We start from the raw sequence: 26383 nt of genomic DNA, 5'->3' as shown, positions 1-26383 counted from the left end.
ACACACACACACACACACACCACACACACACACACACACACACACACACACACACACACACACACACACACACACACACACACACACACACACACACACACACACACACACACACACACACACACACACACACACACACACACACACACACACACACACACACACACACCCACACACACACACACAGTCCTGGAGAGCATTTCTGCACAGCCCGAGACGAACAGGAAAACATCTCTGAATTCAACTGCTCCCTCTCTCCTCCCTCTCTCCTCCTCTCCTTCCCTCCTTTTTTTTCAGAACCCCAACCCCCTCTACAACCTGGTCTCCTTCCTTTTCCTCTCCCCTGCTCCCCTTCCCCTCACCACACCCACCCACCCAGCCCCGCTGCCCTCCAGCCCTGCAGCCTCACAGCAAAGTAGAGAGCAATCCCTTGGTGGGTCAGCCAGATTAAACTGCCACTGTAATCCGCTTGGCTTTCACCTCCTTGTCCTCAGTCGAGGAGAGAGGGAGAGAAAAAGAGAGGTAGAGGGAGGGGGGGATGGATGGAGAGGAAGAGAAGTGAGGTAGGTGGAGGAGGATGAAGAGAGAAAGAGAGATATGGGAAAAAATGCAAGATATAATAAGGAAGAGAGACAGAGGGAGTGTGGAGAGAGGGGGGGGCAGAGCTGGGGGAAGTAGCTAAATGACAACAAGGGCATGGAGAGAAAAACAAGGAGTAGAAAAAAAAGGGAGAGAAAGCCAGAGAAAGAGGCAGTGCAAGGCTAAATTAAAGGAGTATGAAAAGGAGGAAGTGAATTATGAATCTCATAAAGAAAAGATATTAAGGACGAATAAGAGTCAAATAAACTGTGTTACGAGACGCAGCGATGAAGGACAGAGGGTAATCCTGGCGGCAGAGTTTCTGCGGCGCATTAAAATGAAACAAAACAGGAAACGATGTCTAAGTGCGCCCTCGTTTTCATGTAATGATGAAATGTGTTATGTGTGAAATTCGTAGGAAATGGCGGTCCCCCTCATCAGCACCGAATCACTCCCGTCATCTCACTCTGACCTGGTGTTGTCAACAGCATCGGAGTGATCAAACATGACGGGCAACATGAGTGAATGAATGAATGATGTGTAGAGTGTAGACGTTGCAGATGAAGATGGCTCACGTTTAATTTAAAATATTATGGATCGTGTTCATTTATGAATAGAGAATGGAGGATCTGTGCTAGCATGGCTAATTTACACAAACAATTAAAAAGTATTTATCCTTTTAGAAAACATTATTACCAAACTATTTCCTACTAGTTTCAGAGTCGCAGTCATACGGTCACTTGCCAATTGATCAGTCCATTCTAGTATTCCCAATTTTAAGTTGTTGGTCTCCACCGCACCTCCCAAGGGGAATATCCTGCTCTTAAGCTGCTAAATGCTGCACTAAATAATTTCTAACTTTGTCTATTGTCCCAATCAAGCCCTCTAGCCTTTGTTCACCGTTGAATTTAAGACGCCCTATCGTAAAAAAATGTGTTATTTGAGATGTTAATTCTCATAAAAGCCAAATCACTGTGGCAAGTTTCAACAACTGCAGACCATGATGCTCATTTTTCAACCCGCCTCGAATTGGATTAAACTGTAAACATTGTGCAGAATCAGAGCCGCAAACAGAAAGCAGACTAAGCGCATGCCACGTGTAATTTGAAACATTGATGAGCATCTCAGCCCTTTTAATCAAGTTATATTGCAATCATGACCTTAATGCAAACAAGATAAACAAGTCCATTTGTGTACATGACAGTTTCAATAATCAGAGAATTGCCACCCTCTGGTTAAGGTCTAACAGTGAAGTGTGAATGCACTGAATCTCAAGGCCTTGTCTTAGGCCTCCTTCACACGGGAACGTTTGCGTTTATGCACAGTATGCGTATTCAAAAAAGTCTTCCGTTCACATGCATTCGTTTCATTTAACGTGTCTGTTCAAACGAGACCGCTGGAAACGCTGTAGTACATATGCCGGGACTGTAGGTGGCGCTGTAACTTCCGCCAAAATACACCAAAAGCAGCGAAGAAGAGCAGCCCCGCAGCAATGTTGCCATGGCTACCCTTCTGTTTATGCCCCGCGGTGTATTTAGCAACATGTAGTTCATGTAATTCTCCATGTCCACTTGTTGCTGATGGTTGTGGTAGAGGAGCTGTAGATTTTGCACTAATATCTGTAGCATGGTCAGTAGCAGTAGCACTAGCAGTAGCTACTGACAGGAGGAAGTGTGTGTGGCGATTGCTGGTATTCAGCGGGATATAGTAATTTCCTCAGCATATGGATAAATGCAACGGGGAAGTTAACTGAAAGAAACCGAATCTGTGGATATTGCATCGACCGACCAAGAAGCACGTCTCCGTGGAGAGGACGCGCTCAGAAAGAGAGATATTCTCTACAAACACCGGGTGAGATCGCTCCTCTGGGACACGCCGGTCCTCTGCCTACAAACATTTCTCTTTTTGCCGCCGACGGGCGCAGGAGCAATGAACAATAATGGCCTGGATTAGGCAGTAAAGACAAGTTTGGTGTATCGCAGAGCGGACTGTTTAATTTTGTTTGTGTTGTTTGGCTGGAAAATTGTCAATATAATGGATCAATGCATGACATCTGACTCTGTTTATTTTGTTTAAGGAGTATATTGGGCGTTAACAATTCTGGTTTGCCTTTTATAATATTATTTCATTCAAGAACCCCTTGTGCGTTTAATTAACACAGCTATTTTTGATAGTTGCTACAGCAGTGAGCAGGAGAGGCGGGGCTATCGTTATTTTTTCAGGAAATATTCGTATAGAGGTGATTACACGGACTCGGTTGACCCCCCAGAGCGTTTCGTTTGCAAATCTATCCACCTTGGGACCCGTTATCGTTTGTGGGGTCAGTTTCTATCGGCCTCGTGTAAATAATAGGGCTATACGCACGCGAAACTATGCAGATACAAGCAGTTTTCTCCTCGTGTAAACAGCGCCTTAATGTACTGTATGCAGAAATGCAGAAAAGTCAAAGTTAAGTGCGGAGAAAATGTCAAAGCAAAACATTGCTAATCTAATATACCGGTATTAAAGTAAAAGAATCATATCAGCCATTCACTGGGAAACTATATTTTATTTGTCTATTTGTCTATTTGCATATGTGACGATTAAATGTACAATGTTTCAGTAAATCTGGAAGTAATCCAAATGAAGCCTCAAGTCGATGTAATAGATTGAGTCAAAAATAAATCAGTAAATAAAACATGATTCAGTATCAGCAAACAACTGTCAATATCAATGTTGTTGTCTAATTTAACTATTCCAGTTATTAAACTTTCATTTCAATTCTGATTCATGTGAAGCTGAGTAGATCTACACTGCAGACAACTTTATCATCTGTGTGTGTGTGTGTGTGTGGGGGGGGAGCATGTCTGCTGGGTATATGGGAAAAGTGTTAAAGTGTGGAAAAGAAATAGAGTTAACAGGTATCCCCCCCCCCCTATCTGACATAAAGGGGGGTGATGAGAGAGGGAGGGGATGAGGGAGAAAGAGAGGGGAGAGGCAGGAAGAGGGAGGATATCCTGCGAGGAAAAGCTGTGATATATGAGCGGGCCACTTCAAACAAGCAGGGGGAGGGGGACACTCCTTCTGCAATAAAACCAGGGGAGGTAGAAGGGGGAGAAGAAAAGAGTCAGGGAGATTTAAAGAGGGAGTTACAGTAGAAAAGTGGAAAGTTGGTGCCAGAGTAAATCTAAATGAGAGTGGGGTTTCCCCATTTTCAGAGCACAGTAACTCCCCGAAATGGAGAATAGACTGACCAGGCCTTGCCTCTCTGCACGAATCTGCAGGGGGCTTTAATGCTGAAATTAGATCTGATTCTAAGTAAATGATTATAGGAAATTAGCTTAAAACAAAAGCTTAAACTATTATTTTGCTAATATCATGGTTTATCATTTGAAAAACTAACTGGAGATAACTTTTAATGTGTTGGTGTCATTATATATCTTACATTTTACCCACTTACAACTCCCTAAAATACCCGAAAAATACACACATTTCTTAAGAAAGCACATCGTTATCATCTAGATTTGTCTAATTCCATCCAATCGCTGTGCCCAAAAAGGATGCTGACCACAAGTGAACTGTTAAAATGATCTGTTGCACCATCACAGCTCAGAAAATGCACTTGAGTGCTGCTAAATATGCACCAATATCCCTCAAAATTATAAAATATATCAACAAATGCTATATTTTCAATCAGTATTTTTGCATGTTTTACCTGATATCAATATTCAAATATACACTGATGCATTCCAACATTTCTTCAACATAAAATTAGTCCTGATAATCAATAATTTAATAAATGTTACAACCTAACTTGACACTGAAAGCAAGCAAAAAAAGAAATCCCACACTCACACACGTGGACAAACGCAGCCGTGCCCTACGAGAAGTGATTGATGATTTCAGGAAGGGGCTCTTTGGGCAGAGGAAGTCCAGTCTGGGTCAGACTTCATCCACACATCCAAACATGAGCACCATCTGCATGCACTCACAAGTCACACTCTTAAGCCCTCCACACACACACACAGGAACTCCTATACCCATTTCAACATGTGATACTGCGCCTCTCATGCTGTTTACTATATAATGTCTTTCCTCTGCTCATACAGCAGCAGTGTGAGTAGTGAAGAGGGGGGGGGGGGGCGGGGGGTTCAGAGTCAAGATGTGTTGAGCGAGTCGGCACAGTGTGAACTCTACAGTTTTAGGGCTCTGTGTGCCACTGTGGGCCAGCATGGGGCTGTTTCTGACAGCAGCCATTACAACAAATAATTGAACAGCAAATGAAGACAAATGATATGATTGCAGAGCGCGTCGCAGCAGTCAATCCGCTATCTAGGTGGTTCCCATTCAAAGCCATTGATCAGCTTTACAACCTAAGTAGCCGGCCAGGAAACTAAATGGTGGCGATCAATGCTATTTAACAGATTATTGACTGCTGACTGGTTGCCCGAGATCAAAATAGAGACAGGGGGATGAAGAAATAAGCAAATAGAGGAGAGGAATGAAAACACATGAAATTGGAATCGGTTCCTTTGCTTCAGTGATGATAAATGGGAAAGAAAAACACTAAGACAGCAGAGAGCGCAGAGAAGGAGAGAGGTTGCATTTCCCTGTGAGCGGCTGAATGTGCATGATCATGTGCATTTAATATAGAAAGCAAACAAGAAAGACAAAAAGAAAAGAAGCTGTGAATAAAGAAAGAAAGCTCAGCTTGCATACAGTCAGTGTAAGCTAAAGACTCTCTCAAGCGCCACATGTGACCAGATGTGGTGCAAGTGTGTGTGTGTTCATGCTTCTCACACTCTCCAAAAAGCTTCCCTGCAAGGACTGCACAATTAATCAACATTTTATCAAAATAGCAACATGAACTGGTGCAACATCCAAATTGGAGGAACCCATATTACGTATAATGAGTTAATATTGTTTGTTTAACACTAGAACCACCAGAGATTTTTTATACCTAAAACCGCCACCTGGGTCAAATTGACCCGCTATTAGAATGCATTGATTTTCAAGGTAAAATGTTCTTTTATTGAACAGTGAGTTTTGATCGCAAAGGGATGAAACGTATACCAATAGAATCTGTGGACTCTCAGGGCTCGACATTATAAATGGCCCGCTAGGCCGGAAGCATTATTTAGACACCGCGGCCAGCATAACGTACTTTCAACTCACCCCACAGCTGTTTGCTGCGGAGCGCAGCGCGAGCAGTCTCCCGTGAGCGGGAGCGCACTCCTTACACTCACTACAGACTGTCTCTATCTCTCTCTCTCTCTCTATCTATAACTATCTATCAATATATCTATCCATCTATCTCTCTCTCTCTCAATCTATCTCTCAATCTATAAGGAACCGCAGTAGACAAAAGGCGTTGCTATAGCAACACGTCATGTTAATATGAAAAGGGGTGGGGTCAATATGACCCTCTTGGCGGAAATAGGTATAAATGGCAATTTTTTGGGCGATTTCTTCAATCTGACTTCATATTGACCATTTTTAACAACATAGGGTGCTACAGTACATAACACACTTTCAGGAAAAGTCACGGACTGGAAGACTTTAATATTTTATTGAAAAAAAGTTACACACAATAAAAAACAGCTCTGGGTCAAATTGACCCGATTGGTGGTTCTAGTGTTAAGGCTAAATATGTGATGAAATACAATTTTTAATGAATTATTGTGAAGCTGCAGGGCTATAACGGCCCACAAATAGTATTTAACAGACTATCAAATAAGACATATGATGCTAATTTCCAGGTTCATATATGTATTTTGAGCCTCTACTGTGACATGTTTACATGCTTTAATGTTCAAAAAGTGCTTTATTTTTCACCCTCTGTCTGAAACCAGAGACCAGTCTGCTCTGAATGGTAAGCTGGCCGGCTCTGTTGTGATTGGTCAACCGCTTATGGCGCATTTCCACTACAGCGCGGAGCGCGGTTTAAGCGTGCCGTGCCCGGGCCATTTTTGGTTGCGTTTCCACTAGGCGTAGTTCCGGCTAGCGGGTACAGTTTTCTGGCTCTCCAAAATCGAGGTTCTTTCTGGGCCAACAACCGGGCTGAGTATGCTAAACTAGTGAGAGAATCGCTGGCAACTACAACAAAATGAACATATTTTACCGTGATTTAATTGTAATACACGTTTCAAAATGATGCCGAAGTAACGACATACTGATACCGGTTAGTAAAAACCATGAATTAATGCTTTGACAAGTCTGCAGACAGACGGCAGGCGAAAAACCTTTTAAAATGCGTGTTTTCTGAATGGAGATTGGCTAAGCTAACGTTGTATATGCTCCGACCGTCCACACTCACAACAACGGCCTACAGACATAAATAAACCAGCGACTGTATTCGCCATGACACAGAGAGTCTGTGGTTTGTACTTGTTTCACTTTTGTCTAGTTTCTGAACAGATATGAGGAGCTGTGAGCTCTGAGGGCTAACAGCTAACGGCAGATGTTGGTTTTGTGTTTCGCATTTAAGATGACGTCACGGCTCCGCCTACACTGCGTTACTATAGATACTACCCCAGTTCCTAAACTATAATGGAAACGCAGCATAAAGTAAGCCTGGCCTAACAAGGCCTAACGAGGCCTAGCCATACCGCACTAAGCCGAGCGAGTCCCCGCAGTGGAAAAGCGCCATTAGAGATGTCCTTCAAACAGGGTCCCTTTAAAAAATGAGCAATGTCGTGAACTATATCACAATTGCATCATCAGTGAAAATACTTGCAATTAGTAATTTTTTCCAAGTCGTACAGCCGTATTCCATGCACACCTGAAATCTCCATATATTAGTCATGGTGTGGGGAAAAAAATCAGCTCATCGAGGAAGATCCTGTGCAGAATCAGCCGGTACTTTTCTGCTCCCCTTTGTTCAGCCAATCCTTGATGGAGCTTTTCAAGTGGAGCACAAGCTGGCACATCACAACAGACGCTTGCATCGCAATTACATCCTTTTGACGGCACGCTCCTTCGAAAGTGTTTCCACTGTTTGTGTTTACAATGCATACACAACACTTTGGCCACCCGTCAGAAAAATGGTGGCCTTTAACTGGAGAGAGGGCTTTGTTTCTGTTTGGCTGATCACATGGCTGTTGTGATCATTAGTTAATGAAAATGAGCAAAGTGCGGGTTGATGCTCCTAAAGATTGACTTCAGTCCAGCAGAGAGAGACTGATGTGGAGAGACGGGGGGAAACCTATACTGACGTGTGTGTGTGTGTGTGTGTGTGTGTGTGTGTGTGTGTGTGTGTGTGTGTGTGTGTGTGTGTGGTTGGGGCTGTTTAACTACAATCAACAGTCTCAAATCACTGTAGTGTTTAATACACAGTAGTGTGTTACCATGGTGACTGGGACCAGCTATGGAGCCCGACTCATAAGATTGCATGTGTGTGTGTGTGTGTGTGTGTGTGTGTGTGTGTGTGCTATACAACAAGCATTACAAAAATAATAATAATTAAGTTGCATGTAACATTAAAGCACAAAGTGTTTTGTTATCGACAGCTAAATATTTAATCCAATTAAAATACACAGTGAAAAGACTGTAAAAGTAAAAATCTGGTGTTTTCAGTTGAAAAAACATAAAAAGCATGCAAAAATATATCTTAATGCAGGATTTGCAGTAACAATGTCAGATTGAATACTTTGTGGGAGACTGATCCAGAGGTGGAAGACAGGAAACACTCTGACCTCAACCTGACAGCAGATCTGATCTGAGAGGCCTTTCTGGACAGTAAGGACTTAAGAGTTCACAGATGTTTCTGGCGCCTGGCCATGTAGATTGTTGTTGGGCAGATTCAGCTTCATTTGTGATTGTTGTCCAACTCTTTATCTCCGTCCACACTCCCCAAATGTTACTTTAAAACAAAATACTGTTTGTGCTTTGAGACGGCAAAAAAGTGGCCACGCTTCAGTGAACCACTGTGTGAGTGTGAATACGGACTTAAATATGGCTATAGTAGATGTGTGCCTGTGAGAATGTGTGTGTGTGTGACTTTGTATGTGTGTCTCCCTGCCTGTGTCTGGTGTGTGTGTGTGTGTGTGTGTGTGTGTGTGTGTGTGTGTGCGCACACTCCCCTTGCCTTTTCTCAGTTCAGCAGAACCTCATTAATTCAGCAGGAATGGAAATCATTTCTGCACGGAGAGCACAGGAGACAGAAAGAGATGGAGAGGAAGACGCGTGGAGGGGTGGGGGGTGCACAATGAATGCTCATATTTCTTCATTTTTCTCTACTGAAAATGATTCTATTAAAAAAATAATAATTTAATGTTCTGGGTAAATAGCACAAGGAATCCTTGGTATTAGTCACAAAGGGAATTCTACACATATTTTAATACAATCTAATCATAATGTTACATTGTGATTTAGCCATTTGGTCGACAGCTCTTGAGAAATAACACGTATGTCTTATCTCAGCTTTGATTCATCTCGACTGAGAGGTTTATACAGTATGTCCTTAAACACAAACAAACAGGATGGACAAACAACCAAATATAGCAAGCGTCCAGATGGATGCATTAATAAAAAGGTAATCTTGCTCATGTAGCATTAGATCAGAGCAGAGCCTCCTCCTCCATCCCTCCCGCTCTCTCTCTCTCCTCCTGCCATCTCTCCATCCTGCAGCCCAACACCAGACAATATGCAGCAGACAGTAATCTGGCTATGCACAGAAGAGATTACAGCGTCCAGCAGAACAGAGGAGAAACGCTTTCCTCACAGAGAAGACGACACTCCAGTCAACACAAAGCAGGTATATATGGTCCACCAAAGTGAGCTGGTGTAACTGTTCAGAAGAAACCCCTCTCTCTATTCTCACACACTTGCAGAGCCTCAGCTGGTGGCACACACTCCGTCAGTGACCTTTCCAGAGTGCAGTGCATTGTTGTGGATCTCTCTATTCCAAATGTCCCTTTTAACAGAAAAGATGTGGTGTGAAAAAAACAAATCAGATGGCGGGAGCGGGACGCATAAGAGGAATAACACCTGTACAGTATGCAAGCATGTTGCACAAAGTCAGTGTGGATTTACTTTGTGTTTATTTCCATGGAAGCAGACAAACATTCACACTTAACAAGCCCAAACATTGAGTCAAAAACTAAACAGATGTGCCGCCCTATTTATTCACTGAACTTAATCATGATGTGAGATATAAATAACTGATCTGAAGGCTTACATCAGAGGCGAGGTTGGTTCAGACAAAGTACATGATGTGGGTTTTTTTTTAATTTACTCACCCTCTCTGAAGAATTAACCCTGAACTGCAACAAGGGCAGCTTTTGACCCCGCGCTGACCTTAAGGCTTGCAGCGCGGCTCAGTCGGGGGCACACACACACACACACACACACACACACACACACACACACACACACACACACACACACACACACACACACACACACACACACACACACACACACACACACACACACACACACACACACACCACACACACACACACACACACACACACACACACACACACACACACACACACACACACACACACACCACACACACACACACACACACACACACACACACACACACACACACACACACACACACACACACACACACACACACACACACACACACACACACACACACACACACACACACACACACACACACACACACACACACACACACACACACACACACACACACACACACTTTTAGCTCTATTGTCTGAACAGATAAATGTATGACGCATCGGTCTGGAGAGGCTAAAATCTTCTCTGTCATTTCTTCCAAAAATCAGTTTTAATGTCAGATTTCCTTAATATACCGATATCTGTTGCATAGTTGCATAGTTCAGAGAAAAATGAACTCATTACACATGTCACTACTAGTGACATCTCTATGTAACACTGACGCTTCTATTGGCTAGAATCCAACATATTGTACGTGATAAGCTAAGGGGTGGGACATCTCTAAGCGGTTGACCAATCACAACAGAGCTGGCCAGCTAACCAATCAGAGCAGACTGGGCTCTGGTTTCAGACAGAGGGTGAAAAGAGGTGCTTCAGCACAGGCAGTATGAGAAAAATAAAGAGATCTTTGAACATTAAAGCATGTTGTCCAAACTCCAGGCTAGCTACAGTAAGAAGGGGTTCCAAAGATAATTTCACGTTAGCTGTTAAAGCAGTTTGAGTAAGCAGCTTTCCTCTTGAGTAAAAAAGACAATGGTTGAAAAGAAAAAAAGTGTTGATAAAATTGAACAGTGGTGGATAACCAAACACAAGGTAAGAGCCTTGAGAAAGATTTAAATGAGAAGCAGTATATATATTGAGGGTGTGAAGAAGAAAGAAGGAGCATAAGAAGGAAAGTGGTAAGTGTGGCTGAAAAGCTTAATAAGAGCCACTTCACCGACATGTTTTTTCAGGGTATCTGTTGCAGAGGTTTGCAAAGAAACAAAAGGAAAACAAAGAGGCAGCCGACCCAGAAAAAGTCCTAACAACACCGTAAACAGTAACTGTTGTTTAAACGCAATACAATACAATTATCTTTGTAGCGCCAGTGTTGTTTCCACATTACGGCTTTAAGCTCATGAACACATCAATGTCAACTTCCCTTCCAAGGAGCATGTGAATGCACCACCATTGGCCTTGGCGGAGGTCAGTGCCATTATATCCAGTTATCGTTTTACGATTAATTAATTAATTAATTAATTCGATTTTGGTTTGATATTATGTGACACTGCCATCCAATGCACGTAGAAAGGTAATTCTGTGGTACACAGAAGTATTTTTGCACACCTCAACAGAAAACTTCACAGACTAGCAAATATAATGTGTTGAGCAGCAAAAGAGAAGCTACGAAGCATCAGAGCTAGACACAGTTAGCAGGTTGAAATCAGGAAATGTGGAGGAGTGAATGTGTAATGATTGAGCAAAGGAAGATGATAATGGTGTTTTCAGAGAGAAGGAGACCATGGAAAATGAAGTTGTGGGACTCTGTTGGATTAACACGATGTGTGAATGTGAGGCATGATGAACATATGAAGGTGTATAAAAGGGGGGACGTTTTTAAGGGTGAACTGGTGGAGGGAGAGCCAGGTGTGGCAGCAGCCACAGAGGTAATCAGTGGGCCAATGGGGAGTCATTCCACTCTGAGTGAACGGGCTGCCGAAGTACCTGGAATAAAAATAATCATTACACTGCATTAAAGTCACTGTCTGTAAATATACCCAGGGCAGCAGTAAAGCAATCTCTCCCAGGCCCCTGCCATCAGGAAACACCTTAACGCATGTGAATATGTAAAAAAACACACACGCATGCAAATAAATCAATATGCAAATATCTGTGCTTCAACTCTGTGCACACGCGGTGTAAAAATCAGCGACTCCCCTGCTGATTCTGTGCATTTACCCCGTCACTACAAAGACTTTAAACACAAACTCTTCCCCAAATATAACTCAACCAGCTCAAAGCACATTCATTATCCCCCCCCCCATAACTTATAAGTGTTATTTTAGCAGCAGAAACCCAGACAGAGGCTTGAACTGGATCTCTCTCTTACACATTTACTCTGCCTCTCAGTATTGCTGTCTTTGGAAAATGGGGATTAAATCTGCATTTAGGAGAATTTGAATTGCAAATAAGGCTTTGTAATTGTTTTAGTCTTTAATCCTAGCAGGGAGGGCCTCAGCGTAATGCAGAGTTGAGACAGGCGAACATCTCAGGCATTCATCTGAGGAAGGACAGTGTTTGTTTCGCCACTCGGTTCAATGACACTTAATAAGCAGCGTGTCCGATGTGTGTGTGCACCACACACACACATATATACATGCACAAACACACTTATCAATGCACGCTGCAACCCATGGGCTCATTGGTAGAGCGGCCAGTTTATTTTGGTTGTGAGTTTGGGTGCCCAGCTGGTACACACACACACACACACACACACACACACACACACACACACACACACACACACACACACACACACACACACACACACACACACACACACACACACACACACACACACACACACACACACACACACACACACACACACACACACACACACACACACACACACACACACACACACACACACACACACACACACACACACACACACACACACACACACACACACACACACACACACACACAACACACAACACACACACACACACACACACACACACCACACACACACACACACACACACACACACACACACACACACACACACACACACACACACACACACACACACACACACACACACACACACACACACACACACACACACACACACACACACACACACACACACACACACACACACACACACACACACACACACACACACACACACGTTTGCCAGATAAAAGCATGCCCACTGCCACAAAGAGAGGCAGAGGCAAAGGAGAAAGGGCAGTACAAAGTGTGCATGAGTGTTTGTGAAAGGGAAAGAGATTATAAGAGGGGACAAAGACGTGGGGAAGAAAAAGAAAAAGAGAAAGTGTGACAGACTTTTTGAAAAAGGGGTTATTATAGAGTTTAAAAGGATGAAACTCAAACTCAAAAGTGTAGAAAAGCCGCTCAAACTTGAGGAAAGAAGTGAAGTTGGTATTAATCAAACATTTAGCCATTTCAAAGAGCAATTTAAGACGATGAAGTGGTATTATGTTGTGAGAATACAAGCGTGCAACATGTAGAATAATCAAGCAGACAGGAGACAGACATGTTTAAACTTAGGACATTTATGACATGCATGCTTAGTCACTGAGACAACAAGTCATAAAGCACCTGTTAGTGATAAGGAAAACAAACTAAATGCTTTGTTTGTACCAAAACGTTAATTTTTAACCACAACTGGCAAAAACACCAATTACACAATCAGTGTTTGATAGTGACAACACCACAACTCAACACCTCAAATGTATGCAAGCACACAAAATACTGTGAGAGAAAGCGGGGAAATCTACAAAGACTCCTGCAGAAACCCTCCTGCTGCACCACATGTGTCCCCTTCGCTTCTCAGAAATCATGTTTTTGTTCCTGCTCACTTTTACAGTCTCAGGTGGACTATCTTACTGCAGGTTTTCAGAACATTGTTATCAGACTGTGCTGCCACCAACGTCCAGATGAGAGAAGATTTGAGCTGAAGAAAAACCATGAAATGCTCATTTGAGTGGCTTTCAGTTATTATTACTGTCCGCTCAACTCAATAAGCGTGTGCTTTTTTTGCCCATAGCTTCCCCTCTCAGGCTGCACTAGGGGACGTATGCATCAGAAATTGACTGAATATAAATCCAGCTAACTCTGTTTTTTGCTTTATATTTTAACATTAAGCACATTTGAAGTCTTTTTTATGCAGAAAAAATCCTCTAATTTGACAAAATACTTAAAATTCTACAAGGCCTTACTCATCTTACAGGTTATATATTTTAGATTGCTGACCATACATTCATCAACATATATATAAATGCATGTATATATATATGCAGTGTAAGAATCTCGAGTGGAAATCTTGATGTCAAACGTTGTGACTCCTGTTTAATCCATAACCTTGCAGGCTTAAATGTGCACACACTTTCATATCATGTCCCACTTCTTCATTTCCCCCACTTGCACAGTTTGCCAAACACTAAATTCCTCAGCGGATACTTAACGTGCGCTCCTGGACCTGTACAACAGCAAGCAATCAAGCTTGACTTTTAAAATCTAACTTTGCTCATATTATGTCCTCCACTGCAGCTCCAGTGTGGGCTGATTTAATTTAAGGACTTGGCGTAAAATAAGCAAATGGCTTCACATCTCGGTGAGTTAGCCAACAGGAGTGTGTGTTTAAAGATAAGTTTCACTCCCTGGGACCCCGGCTGACAATCCTCGCAACCATCGTCAGTGTTTTAGACCTAATGAGGAACGGCAGTAATGGAGTACTGCTCCAAGCTTTGCTCGGAAAGAGAGAACAGGGAGCTGCAAGAAAGGCGACTGGAGACGAGCAGCGTCACCTCACTTTGAAGACCAACCTGCTTTGAAATTTGCTTAGTGGAACGGGAAAATGCTCACAAAAGTTACCCTACTTTGTTAGAAAATAATAGCAGGTTGTTCTTTCCAGGGAAGTCACAATACCAGAAGTTTAATAATATGGTAAAAAAATAGAATTTGTTTTCCATTTACTTCAACCTACATCCCTTTTTGACAATTTAAGTCATGTTTTTTGTCAGGTCAGAATTTCCCTCTATTATATCTATTTTATGTTGCTGTGAAACCTGTATTAATGCAAGTTTCAAATATGTTTTACAAGACTATTTTGGCACACAGCATGATAATCTTATAATAGCCTTTGCTCAATAGTTTTTCTAATGAAAATAGCTTTAACACTTACAATAAATACTTTTAAAACCATCTCCAATCAGCTAACGCTATTAGCTCTCTTTCTGCACATTTCAATTTGGATTTGTTGCTCAAAAATGCATCCTGGGTGCATCACTGGGATGTGTCAATAGTGAGTTTATTGTGTCCCAAACACAGTTTCACAGGGCAAGGGACGCCTTTAGTCTTGAGCCCCGATACTTCAGGCACTAAGGTACATGCAGTCACTTATTCAGTGTTTTAGCATTTACAATTTTATTTCCCATTTCTCTTTTTGTTATAGTATGTTGTTTTGAGTATACTTCTGGCTGTCCGGGACATACGATTTTCATTGCCAACAACTGTAGCTTTTGTGAATATGACAATCAAATCTTAGAATTGTTATCCTTAAATCTTTAAGAATCGGTTCTATTAACATCCCTAGTTGTAGCTTCTCTTCACAGATTTAGAAGTCGGTTTTATAAGCATAAAAAAACGGTGAACTGTGCCAAGTGAGCACAAGCAGAACCAGCAAAAGCATCATAATTACAGTAACCAACGTATGCCTGCATGAAGGACAGGGTCTCTTTACACAATGGATATGTGTGTGTGTGTGTGTGTGTGTGTGTGTGTGTGTGTGTGTGTGTGTGTGTGTGTGTGTGTGTGTGTGTGTGCGTGTGCGTGTGCGTGTGCGTGTCAGAAGAGGGGCAGGCTTGGCGGGAGAACTCACCACAGACAGACACAAGCACCTCGGGCATGGAAGGTCGCCCTCGAACCTCCCACCCCCTGACCATTTTCTCACTTCAATCCTCCAGAGTGAACTGGTTACAGTCGAGGCAAACAAGTGATGAATGTTGCTTTCTTTAATTATTGAACCATTATCTATTTCCTGCTAAAAAAATGAAACAGAATTGGCAACGTTCCGACTAGTTTTACTTTGAAAGATAAACAATTGCCCTGAGGAATTTCTACTATTTCCCAGAATGTAGTATTCATTTAAAGCATGCGTTCAAATTTTATGGATGATGATGTTGCAACTAAGAGGGCATTCATGGGTAACTGGGTTAGGGAAATTAAATGGGACTGGGTTGGAAATTTGCATGCAAGTAGGGAAAGTAAACGCTGCAGGGTTCGGCTTTTTACAATAACTTTGCTCAGGCAGATTCATGGCATTTAAGCTGCTCTGGCTAGCAATATGCATGGTACCAAAACTCAGATAAACTATGAGAAATGCAGACTTCAAAAATAGTGACTTTTTGTTTCTTCCTGCATGCTGATACATCTCCCCTCTCTCTTTTCTCCAACTCCATCTTCCCCTTCGTCGCTTGTCTTTCTGTCCCTGGTTGGTTGTCTCCATTGTTCCGTCTTCATGTCTGTCTCTGTCAAACACAGATCCAGGAGCTCACGCTTGCGGAGTCAAGATCAAATGCTAAACCATAGCACATTCTAAGCTTGCCCAGAGTGAACTTGCGAGGAAGGGAATCATAAATAATATTTGATCTTGTGCTTCTGTCACTTCCAGACCTCCAGCCGAACACACACACAGCTTGAGGGCAGAACTTTCCCGGCTTTGTTGCTTCCCTCAGATAGAGGAAGGTATACACAGACAGAGGAGCCAACTGGCCTTTTTCATTTAGACAGAACAACGGTAAACAACGGCACACAAAGACAGCGTCCTCTCGCTCAACGCCCGTCTGCCTGCAGCCTGCACTCCACGCACTGTTTGATATTAAAAGACGACACAAACGGAGGAGGTGAGGAGGAAGGGGAGGGGGAGATAGAAAGACGGATAGAGACGGACAGAAATGGAGACACAATGTTGTGGCATGCCATTTGTGTGTGGGCTATATTTAAACTAAAAACACATAAAGAAGACATCGCCGTGCCAGTGTCGACTCCCATTCCTCTGCTCTCTCTCTTTCTTTCTCCCCCCTTCATCCCTCCGTCCATACCTACTCTGCCTTTATTATGGATGTTATTATTATTCCTGCATGTCGTCATGTCGCCCCCGCTTCTCTCCTTCCCCCGAGCAAGAAAGCGGGCACTACTGGCACCCAGCCAGATTACCCAATCAATCTCCTCTGAGAGAGGGGAAGGAGAGGTGGGGGGGGAGGCAAAAGGAGAGAGGGGGAGGATAAGGAAAAGAGAGCGGGGAACAGAGAGGAAAGGAAAGAAAGAGCGACGGGGGGGGGGGGGGGGGGGGGAGAGGATGGTGAAGGTGGTGAGGAAGGGGGGGTGTAAGCGGTGAAAAAGACCTGAGAGGAATTGAAGCAGAATAAAATCGGTGCAGGGTGAGTAAATTCTGTCTTTCAGAAATAAAAATGGACAGAGACAAAGACGGCCATGAAAGGGAAGGAAGGGCTTCAGCAGACGTGTGCCGTCAACATTAGGCGAGTGGGCACCTGGTGTGGCAAACACTGTGGAGACGGGAAACACACACACACACACTCACACTCACACTCACACACAGAGTCCAGACAAAGGCTTGGCCATCAACGGCTGTTTACAGAGAGCGGCTCCTCCCCTCGTGCCACCTGTTACTGCGGACCAGTCTAACAAATGTTTAACCCTCTCAAAGAATCCCCAGGCAACAGCCAACAGCGCACCTCCATCTATATATACTGTCTGCACACTGCATGCTGGGAACAGAGCAGCTTAAAGGCTCCAGCCAACACTTATTTTCATCATGTTTTCATGTAGATTAACTGGTTTACAGCTGGAACAATTAGCCATTTAATTAGTTGATTGACGGTGAATTAATCAGCAGCAATTGTGATTGATCATTTGAGTAATTTTTCAGACAAAATAATGAGAAATATGTTTGAGTCCCGCTGGTTTCCGATATGTTTTTCCTGTAGGTCTGAAAAACAACATATTTGTAGACGTCGCCGGTGTCTTTAAATCTATGCTTCGCCATTTTCTGTATTGCGCAAACAAAACAATTAATTGATTAAGAAATGTATAATTGCAGCCTGTAATTGATTACTAATTTAGTCTTCAAAATCAATAAACCATACTACAATGTTCAGATTGCTTTTAATTCCCCGACTCGAAAAGGAAAAGGGGGATAAATGTTGGGAACATGGGATTGTTATAAACATCTTATCTTTTTGTCTGTCCTATTTTATATGCATTGTGAACTGTACCTCTGCTTTTATTTTAATTACTATTTTTAATGTTCACTAATTGTGCTGTATTGTCCCTAGTCCTCACCTAATTAAGAAGTGTTCAGATTGCTAATTTGTCCCCAAAAAAGAACCTCAAATGCTAAAAAGTTGCAATGATATAAAACAAATTTAGAAGTTGGAACCAGATAATGTCAGTTTTTCCCTGACAAAAAACCTGCACTATTAAATGATTATCAACAATATTCCACTAATCAATTCAGGTAAAATTCACAAACTCATTTCAAACTACTCTTTACCTAACGCGATATATTCTTGATGCTTAAAAGAAGATGTTTAGATGCCCTTATTTCACTCCTTCATCCCAACCATCATGACAGTTCTCGTCAGCAGGCGCAGAGTGACTGCAGTCAGTGGAGCGCTGTGCTGGAATGACGCACTTGTGGCACTAAATCTGTGACACTCCGCAGGCGCTGCACCCAGATTGGCATGAAACGCAGATGTTCGGGGTCACGACCTCTGGCTGGGGCAAAGCAAAATGTCTCCAACAACAAGGCCGAGTGTATCACTTCCTGAAAGACTGTTTGTCTGTGATTGCAAGTGCGTCTGTGTGCAGAGACGGAGAAAACAGAGACTCATTCTTCTGGCTGCTTTAATGTGAGCAAGAATGTGTGTGTGTGTGTGTGTGTGTGTGTGTGTGTGTGTGTGTGTGTGTGTGTGTGTGTGTGTGTGTGTCCTCGCTCGTCAATATGTATGCTTTCTTCCTCACAAAGCTCCCGTCCTTTAATCATTCATATTGAGTTACCAAAGACGTGCCATGTTCTTATAATCAAACACGTTTCCTCAACAAAGTGCTCTTTTGAGGAACGTCCAAATTCCAGCAGAAAAGAAGAATATAAGATGTGGATCTCTTGAAGGAAATAAACATGATTAAACGGCAATGTGAAGAGGAAGGACAGAAACACAACTCTGACAATTAAGACAACAAGAGAGAGCACTCAAATGACTTTACAGAGGTACAAGACGTCAGGCTCGGTATCATCTCGCTTACTTTGAGTGTCTTTTGTGTGGGTGTGTGATATGCACACAAGCGTGGCTGCATGTGTGGGTATTTATGTGTGAGTTTCGAGTGGCAATGATAGTCAATTTGCCATCCAGGGGTGAAGCCATGCAGCGCTGCAGCCATTCAGAGGCCTTCAGTTTCTGGGAGTGCGGCCAGGGCTCCAATCCCACCACATTCCCCTGGATTAGCTGTCAACCAGTCCCCAGATTTGAGGATTAACACATTATATTCCATTATCTTTTCCAAACGGGAGAGTCAACAAAGTCTACATCGTCGCTCACAGCAGGGAGGGGGGGGGGGGGGGGGGGGGGCAATAGGAAATAGCTGATTAAATGGTGCCTTTCAAAAACCAGGGCCAAATTGAGCCAAACTGATCCGAGCCAAACCAAATCTGTAACTAACACTGTGACACCGGCTCAATGTTGCCTAGCAACCGCATTAGTTCCAGGAAACAAATAGGAAAAAGTATTTATAAAAAAAAATCAGTTTTATAGACCATTTTCTCATTGTTATCCACAACAAACTGACAGCGTAACTAGCCAAGAAGACTATAAATTATAAAGAAATAAATACAATCAAATCCTGCTTTATCTCGCCACACATTCCTCTTTCACTTCTCCCGCTGAACGACACGCAGAGCGACTCCTGGGAGCCGTGTTGTTTTTCACTCTGTGATCCGCGGGGACCGGGGGGGAATGAGGGAGCCGTTATCAGCAAGGGGCCGAGATACAGACTTGATCAGGCCGTCGGTCTGCGGGGACCGAGGAGCCAGAGTTAATCAGAGACAGACAGACCCCTCCTCACCCCGGGGATTCACACGCTGCGACCCTGACACCCTCTCTCTCTCTCTCTGTCACACAAACACACTCAGACTCTGGGTAACGGTCACTAAAGCATGTGTGTGCGCTGAAACACACCTACTCTTACATGTTCGTGCTCACAGAGCCACACCCTCTGAGCACACACTTTACTGTCCTTTTGGGGGTGGATATTAAAGATTTCCAGTATTTACAATCAGCAATAAACCATTAAAAAAAAGGCGGAAAAAGTGCAATAATGTTGCTTAATTATAAAATAGTATCAATAAAAGCAGCTCCCTGGGTCAATCAGTCCCAACTCGTGCTGTGCAGCCAAACACTCAGAGATATATCACTTTATTTAAAATTATACTAAAGTTTCCACATTTTCCAAATACAGTAAATATCTGACTTGTGGTAAAGTAATATATAAAAAGAAGCATAAGATAATTTAGATAACATAACTGTGTCTTAATGACCTAAAGGCTGACAACTAATTATGTAATACTCCAATGAATATACATTTAATTTACAGCGAAATAAAAACTACAAAATAAAAAGGAATTTAAAACAGTTAGAAGTCATAAAAAAGTTTAAAAGAAAGGACATGCATCTTGTCAAATCTGTCACATTGATTTTTCTGCACGACATGGAGGTCGCATCAACCTGAATCACCATCCAGTTACATTTCTAGCGTAAAACTATTATTCACACCATCCTTTCTTTTCTGTTTTTATCAAAGAGATCAGCTCTCTCAGACAGACAGCTCACAAACTCTGACCCCCTGAACTTGAGCCAGGTCAAAGGTCAAACAACAACACGGTCTGAATCCTTGAAGCCCAACAACGTTTGTCCGTTAAAAAAGGAGCTCACAGTCATCCTTCACTCCAATATATCAACTTGAACACGAGTTATCATTTGTTTATCCCCTCTATGTTCAAAGATACACAGCCTTAGTGATTTATGGGGCCGAAAGACTGAAACACTTTTATGTATTTTTTTACGGTGGCAGAATTTGAAGCTTGATGCCGAGCCATATATTGACCAGGCCTGTCACACCGGAGCCGTTAAAGAGCTGACATGCAGGTATCCAGCTGGCCTACCTCTGGAGAAAGGTGTGGGAAATTATATTGCATTTAGATTAATTAGACACAGTTGTCAGATTTAATTAACTACTAGGTTTAATTAACCATGTAATTAATCTTATGGTGGTCCAACGCACGCACACACACAGACACGAGCGGAGACACGCAGATTAAGTCGTGCCGGCACACACATGCGTAGTACATGCACAACAAATGTAATCTGTTCGGCTGACAAGTGCTCACACTTTTGCTGTCAGACCTCATAAGAGAGTTCGGCTGAATGGGTGACTGGCTGTGGGCTAAAACAGCCTGAATGAAATGCGTACGGTGAGAATAGAATCGCTAATCCATTTCAGGTTTCACCGCTGCCCAGGTGGAACGATAATCTAGTGGCTGAAGCAGTGCGTCCAGTCAACACAGTGACACCCGTGTAATCCTTATTCAAATATGTCTCAGGCAGAATAAAGTGCGGACGAGCCAGGAAAGTACATCCTCAAACACATTCAATTGGATCTCGATTCACTAACTGGCTCTTTTGTGTGCGTGTGTCCGATAGGTTACTGATCGACTGCTCGGACTCCTCACACGATGACAGGGTCAAGAGGGCCGCGGACCCCGACCTTTCATCGCGCACCGAGCCCCTGCAGCCACAATTAGCAAAGCCTCTGCAGCTCTAAATGTGTCCTATGTGTATATGTGTTGTTTGCCAATGTGTGTGGTAATGTGCTTGTGTGATCACCCAGCTGCTTTATGTGCTTTGACCTTTTGCCGAAGCCTTCAGTGGACTAATAAATATCCAGGCAGAGATGTGACCTTTCACCTCTGGCCGACGGTTTCGCTAAGACCTCAGGGGTCAAGGGTCGCGATTGAGGAAGTGCAGCCAGCAGCTGAGCTACAGCGTTAGAAAACAGTTACCTAACCCCTCAGGTGAAAAAGAGGTAGAAGAAAGGCATGGAAAGTCTCCATTAGACTTTCAAAGATGGAAGGGTTTTCCCATAAAATATAGACGTGGCGTTCATAGGTGCTGCATTTTTAAAAAGCGTGCTTCAGACGTCTGGCTCAGAGTCCGTCCCATCCAGAACAGAGGCTGCAGCAGGCAGACCAGACATGTCAAAACAAGAACCAGCAGCCTTATCACAGTCTCTCTGATACACACTCTGCGTGCGCTCATATGTCCTCACCAGCATGTGTGAGTGTGTGTGTGTCTGAGTGTTGGATGTGTGCATATGTGTGCAGCTCGTACACAACTGGAGGGTTGGTTCACTCACATAGTCATGGAAAGCCTTGGCCTCGCTGGAATGTTCACATGTCTCCCTCCGGTCCGGGGCGGCGCAGTACAGATCCCAGAATACACTGCAGGATAGAGAGCGACAGCAGTTAGACACTTCATAGTGTGGTGCAAACACAAATCATGTTCATGGTGTGTGTGTGTGTGTGTGTGTTTCTAAGGTGGATAGAGGGCTGGATAATATGTGTCGATATTGTGAAACACGACTAGATATTGTTTTAGATTCCTGATATCATTATATAGCATTATATTGTTGTCAATTGCCTTATTTATTAATCAACTTGGCATTTAGGCTCTGCTTTACAGTTTACTGAATTCAATAAAGATTTGATACCAGGCCCTTTTAAAGAGCAATGTAAAAATGTGATCCCTCTTCAGTCAGATGCATTATGCTCTAGGTTTTATCCAGGAAGGACTGGTCACCTAAGGCTCCTCTCTATCTGCCCTGGCAACCTGCAAGTTATTGACCAATCAGATGTGATTATGTTACTTACTGCCCAATCAGCCCTACTCATATTAGTTAATTAGACCAATCCGACTCCTTCAGGGCAGCAGGGGCACCAGGTCCCTCTCCAAATGAACCCTAAATTACTGCTCTGAAATTAAGTACCTGCTAAGCCGGTCCACATTGAGGACTTCTCCTTCTTCAAGATATTGATTTAATGGACAGTGTATTAAAAAAGAACAGCTGAACTCACTCTTGCTGTCATTTAAAAAAAAGGTGCAAATAAACTGTTAACATGCATTCTTTGTGCTGATGTTGGGGACAGCCGTGACACTTGATATGACAGACTGCGAAATGGAGCAGAAAATATTAGCTGATTGCCTAGAACTGTCAGAGAATCGCTCTCTAGCGCCCTGTCACATGTTGTTCATTTTTCATTGAACAGGGTGTTTGATTTTCACGGTTTGGTGCTCTTATCTCCTCAATACGGTTTAAATAAAACATTGTTCATCCCTGATCTACACTTTCCCTTTTCTGCCTTTGATTATTTTAGGTATTTGAAGATATCAAGAAAACAAAAGTGCAACAATAGGTGTCGTAAAAATAAAAAGGATGACGCATTGCAACCCTTCGGCGCACAGTACCAACCTCTAAAAGAATATGAGCTACAATAGAAATGTGTTAGTAAAGTATTTAAAGATTAAAAGACAGAGTCTGTGCCCTGAGGCGTTCAGCGAGCACAGGGGTCCCCTGAAGACAAGGAGGGCGCTGAAGGAACAGAGAGCGACTGTGAAAAGACGGCGACGAAAACATATGGTGTGTGTGTGTCCTGCTGCCCTTCTGTCACTCGACAATAACGCCAGTGTACATTATCATATCTATCGCTTGGTGTTAAAGAGATTGCTGCTCCGTCAGACACGAGCGGTGGTGAAAAGGCTCGACCATCGCAAATCCAATCAGCTCTCAGGGAAATGCAATGAAACGCAGGTTACAGTTTGTTACCTGAAAAAAGACACAAACAGGTACAGGCGCATGTGTAGGGGAAAGGTGATCTAACATCTCCTGGCCTGTGAGATTTGAGCAGCTGACCTGCTTCTGTCTGAGCAACGCAGGTAAATCTCATTCTCTCCGAGTCTCTGCATAATCTGAAGCAGGATCACGGGAGGAAAAGAGTAAACGTAGAAACCAAGACTTTCATTATTCTGATATTATGGGATTTACATAGGATACATTCCTCTGTATAGCTACGACAGGATACATTCCTCTGTATAGCTACGACAGGACTATATAATTGTTTTTTAATTCAGCCAATTCAATATTAATATATACAATTTCTACAAGCAGCTACAAGAAAACACAGTTAGTTAAAGCAGGAGGGCAGAAGCATAGCTTATAAAGAAAAAAGCCCTCCTGTGAGTTATCCAATCACATTGTATCGCCCAACGTCTAAATATCATGGTGGAAAAACTGCAAGCTTCATGATAAACAAGCTCCAAAACTCAAGGTAGGAATCCAACAAAGTCACTCACAGAAGCTGAAACAACAAGACAACACCAAAAATAAAGAGAACGAACAAATAAATGTCAAAAGGTATTACATTATTGAGCAAAATTGCTTAGATTATCAAAATTAATCAAATATTATACAAATCAAAGACAGATTCTAAGGGTGCAATTAGAGAAAATAACACCATTTAATTAGCGCTGTACTGATTGTATGACAAACATGTCATTTATATTTTTAACTGTTTGTACTTTCAACCTTTAACTGGACTTATCCTCTTGAGAAATTAATATATAACATTTGAATACTTTATCTTTTAGCATCAATTATGCTGTATTACTCAACGCAATTTATGTAAATGATATAGTTTATTAGTATATGCACTTCTGGGTAGCTGCTTAGCACAATGCATTGGCTTCTACCTGTACTCTGCACAATGACAATAAAGAGAAATGACTCTAATTAAATCTGATGTATCACTGGGACTGAATTCAGGATGGGACCATTGTTAGCTATCATTTACCCACATTTCGAGGAAAAGCCCATGTCACAGTTGTTGTTGCTTCCTTTTCAGAGACACTAATCTTTAGAAATGATCTAGGAAGTCAACATTCACAGTTAATTAGCACCAGCAATCTGCGAGAAATCTTGTACTCTGCACACTCTTGTAATAGTAAATGTTCTATCCAATTATCTAATCATTTCAATCTAATCATCTCATCATGGGAAGCTTTATATGGTATTATGGGTAGTAACTGATGGTATTTGAGCCACAAAATGTTGTATAGAAGAGGCATTAAAACACTCTTATTTTGAAAAGTCACGGGAGAGATTTCAATTTCAGTTTAAGGTCAAGCAAACTCTTTTTTATTCATTCAAATAAGGAAAAAAAAAAGGCATACAAAAATATTGAGCTGGACACACACACACACACACACACACACACACACACACACACACACACACACACACACACCACCACACAGCAACACACACACACACACACCACACCACACACACACACACACAGAAACACACACACGCACAAACACACACACACACACACACCCACCACACACCACACACACCACACAACACACACACACACACACACACACACACACACACACACACACACACACACACACACACCACACACACACACAGCACACACACACACACACCACACACACACCACACACACACACACACACACACACACACTACACACACACACACACACACACACACACACACACACACACACACACACCACACACACACACACACACACACACACACACACCACACACACACACACACACACACACACACACACACACACACACACACACACACACACACACACACACACACACACACACACACACACACACACACACACTTTGTATCCAGAACAGAGGAGGAAGGGATTAGCGACCAGCCGTCCAGAAGAAGACAATTACTAAAATGAAATGCCATCACGATAATTATTTGCAATTAACTGTGGTCTGACAAAGCCAATGGTTACAATGTGCTTTTCCATTATAATAAGGAGGGTAAACAAAGACACAGAAAGACAGAAACACTGGTGGCAGGTCTACACGATAATCCTGTGTGCGTCTTCAGCCTGTGAGTCACAAGGGACGGAAATATTCATAGAAATGAAGACAGAATTTAAGACAGATGAAGACGCAGACAAAATGAATGAAATTCCAAAAATGCTAAGTTAAAGCAAGTCCACCATGCTGCTTCCTACTTTTATCAGCACAGGCTCTTCTTAATGGGTCAAAGTGCTACAATCACAGAGCGGAGACGGGGAATAACAACCCTTCCAGTGTCTTTATTACCTCAAGAACCAGCTATTCTGCTGGAAGAATCCACCACTGTGCCATGCGAGTCAGAAACACTCCCTTTGGACTGCGGCTAGTAAATACAAACTGACGGCTTTAGAGAAATCAACATAAAATAAAGTTGCATGTGTGTCTTTACATGCTCACACATACAGGTGGAGGATATGCACTGAAAATGCAAAAATCTCAAAGTTCCCCCCCCCCCCCCCCCCTGCCTGAAACGCCTCCATTGGACTCCTTTGTTTACTTCCTCCATATAGTGACATCACTACGCAAAACTCACGCTTCTATTGGCTCGCGCTCCAACACATTGTAAGTGATAAGCTAAGGGGCGGGACATCTCT

At 42.7% G+C, this 26383-nt stretch overlaps 1 protein-coding gene across 2 annotated transcripts in view; it reads right to left on the bottom strand.

The window, feature by feature from the left end:
* The window catches only part of ssbp4 (single stranded DNA binding protein 4), a 93288-nt gene that overhangs the window by 46121 nt on the left and 20784 nt on the right, over window positions 1-26383 (bottom strand). For both annotated transcript variants that reach the window (XM_034146685.1, XM_034146686.1), the window contains exon 4: window positions 22219-22303. In XM_034146685.1, the coding sequence (XP_034002576.1) occupies window positions 22219-22303 (85 nt within the window). The remainder of the gene's footprint in view (window positions 1-22218; window positions 22304-26383) is intronic.

This window comes from Trematomus bernacchii, unplaced genomic scaffold (assembly GCF_902827165.1).
Source record: "Trematomus bernacchii unplaced genomic scaffold, fTreBer1.1, whole genome shotgun sequence".
NCBI classification, from domain to species: domain Eukaryota; kingdom Metazoa; phylum Chordata; class Actinopteri; order Perciformes; family Nototheniidae; genus Trematomus; species Trematomus bernacchii.
This window is presented reverse-complemented; position numbering and strand designations above follow the sequence as displayed.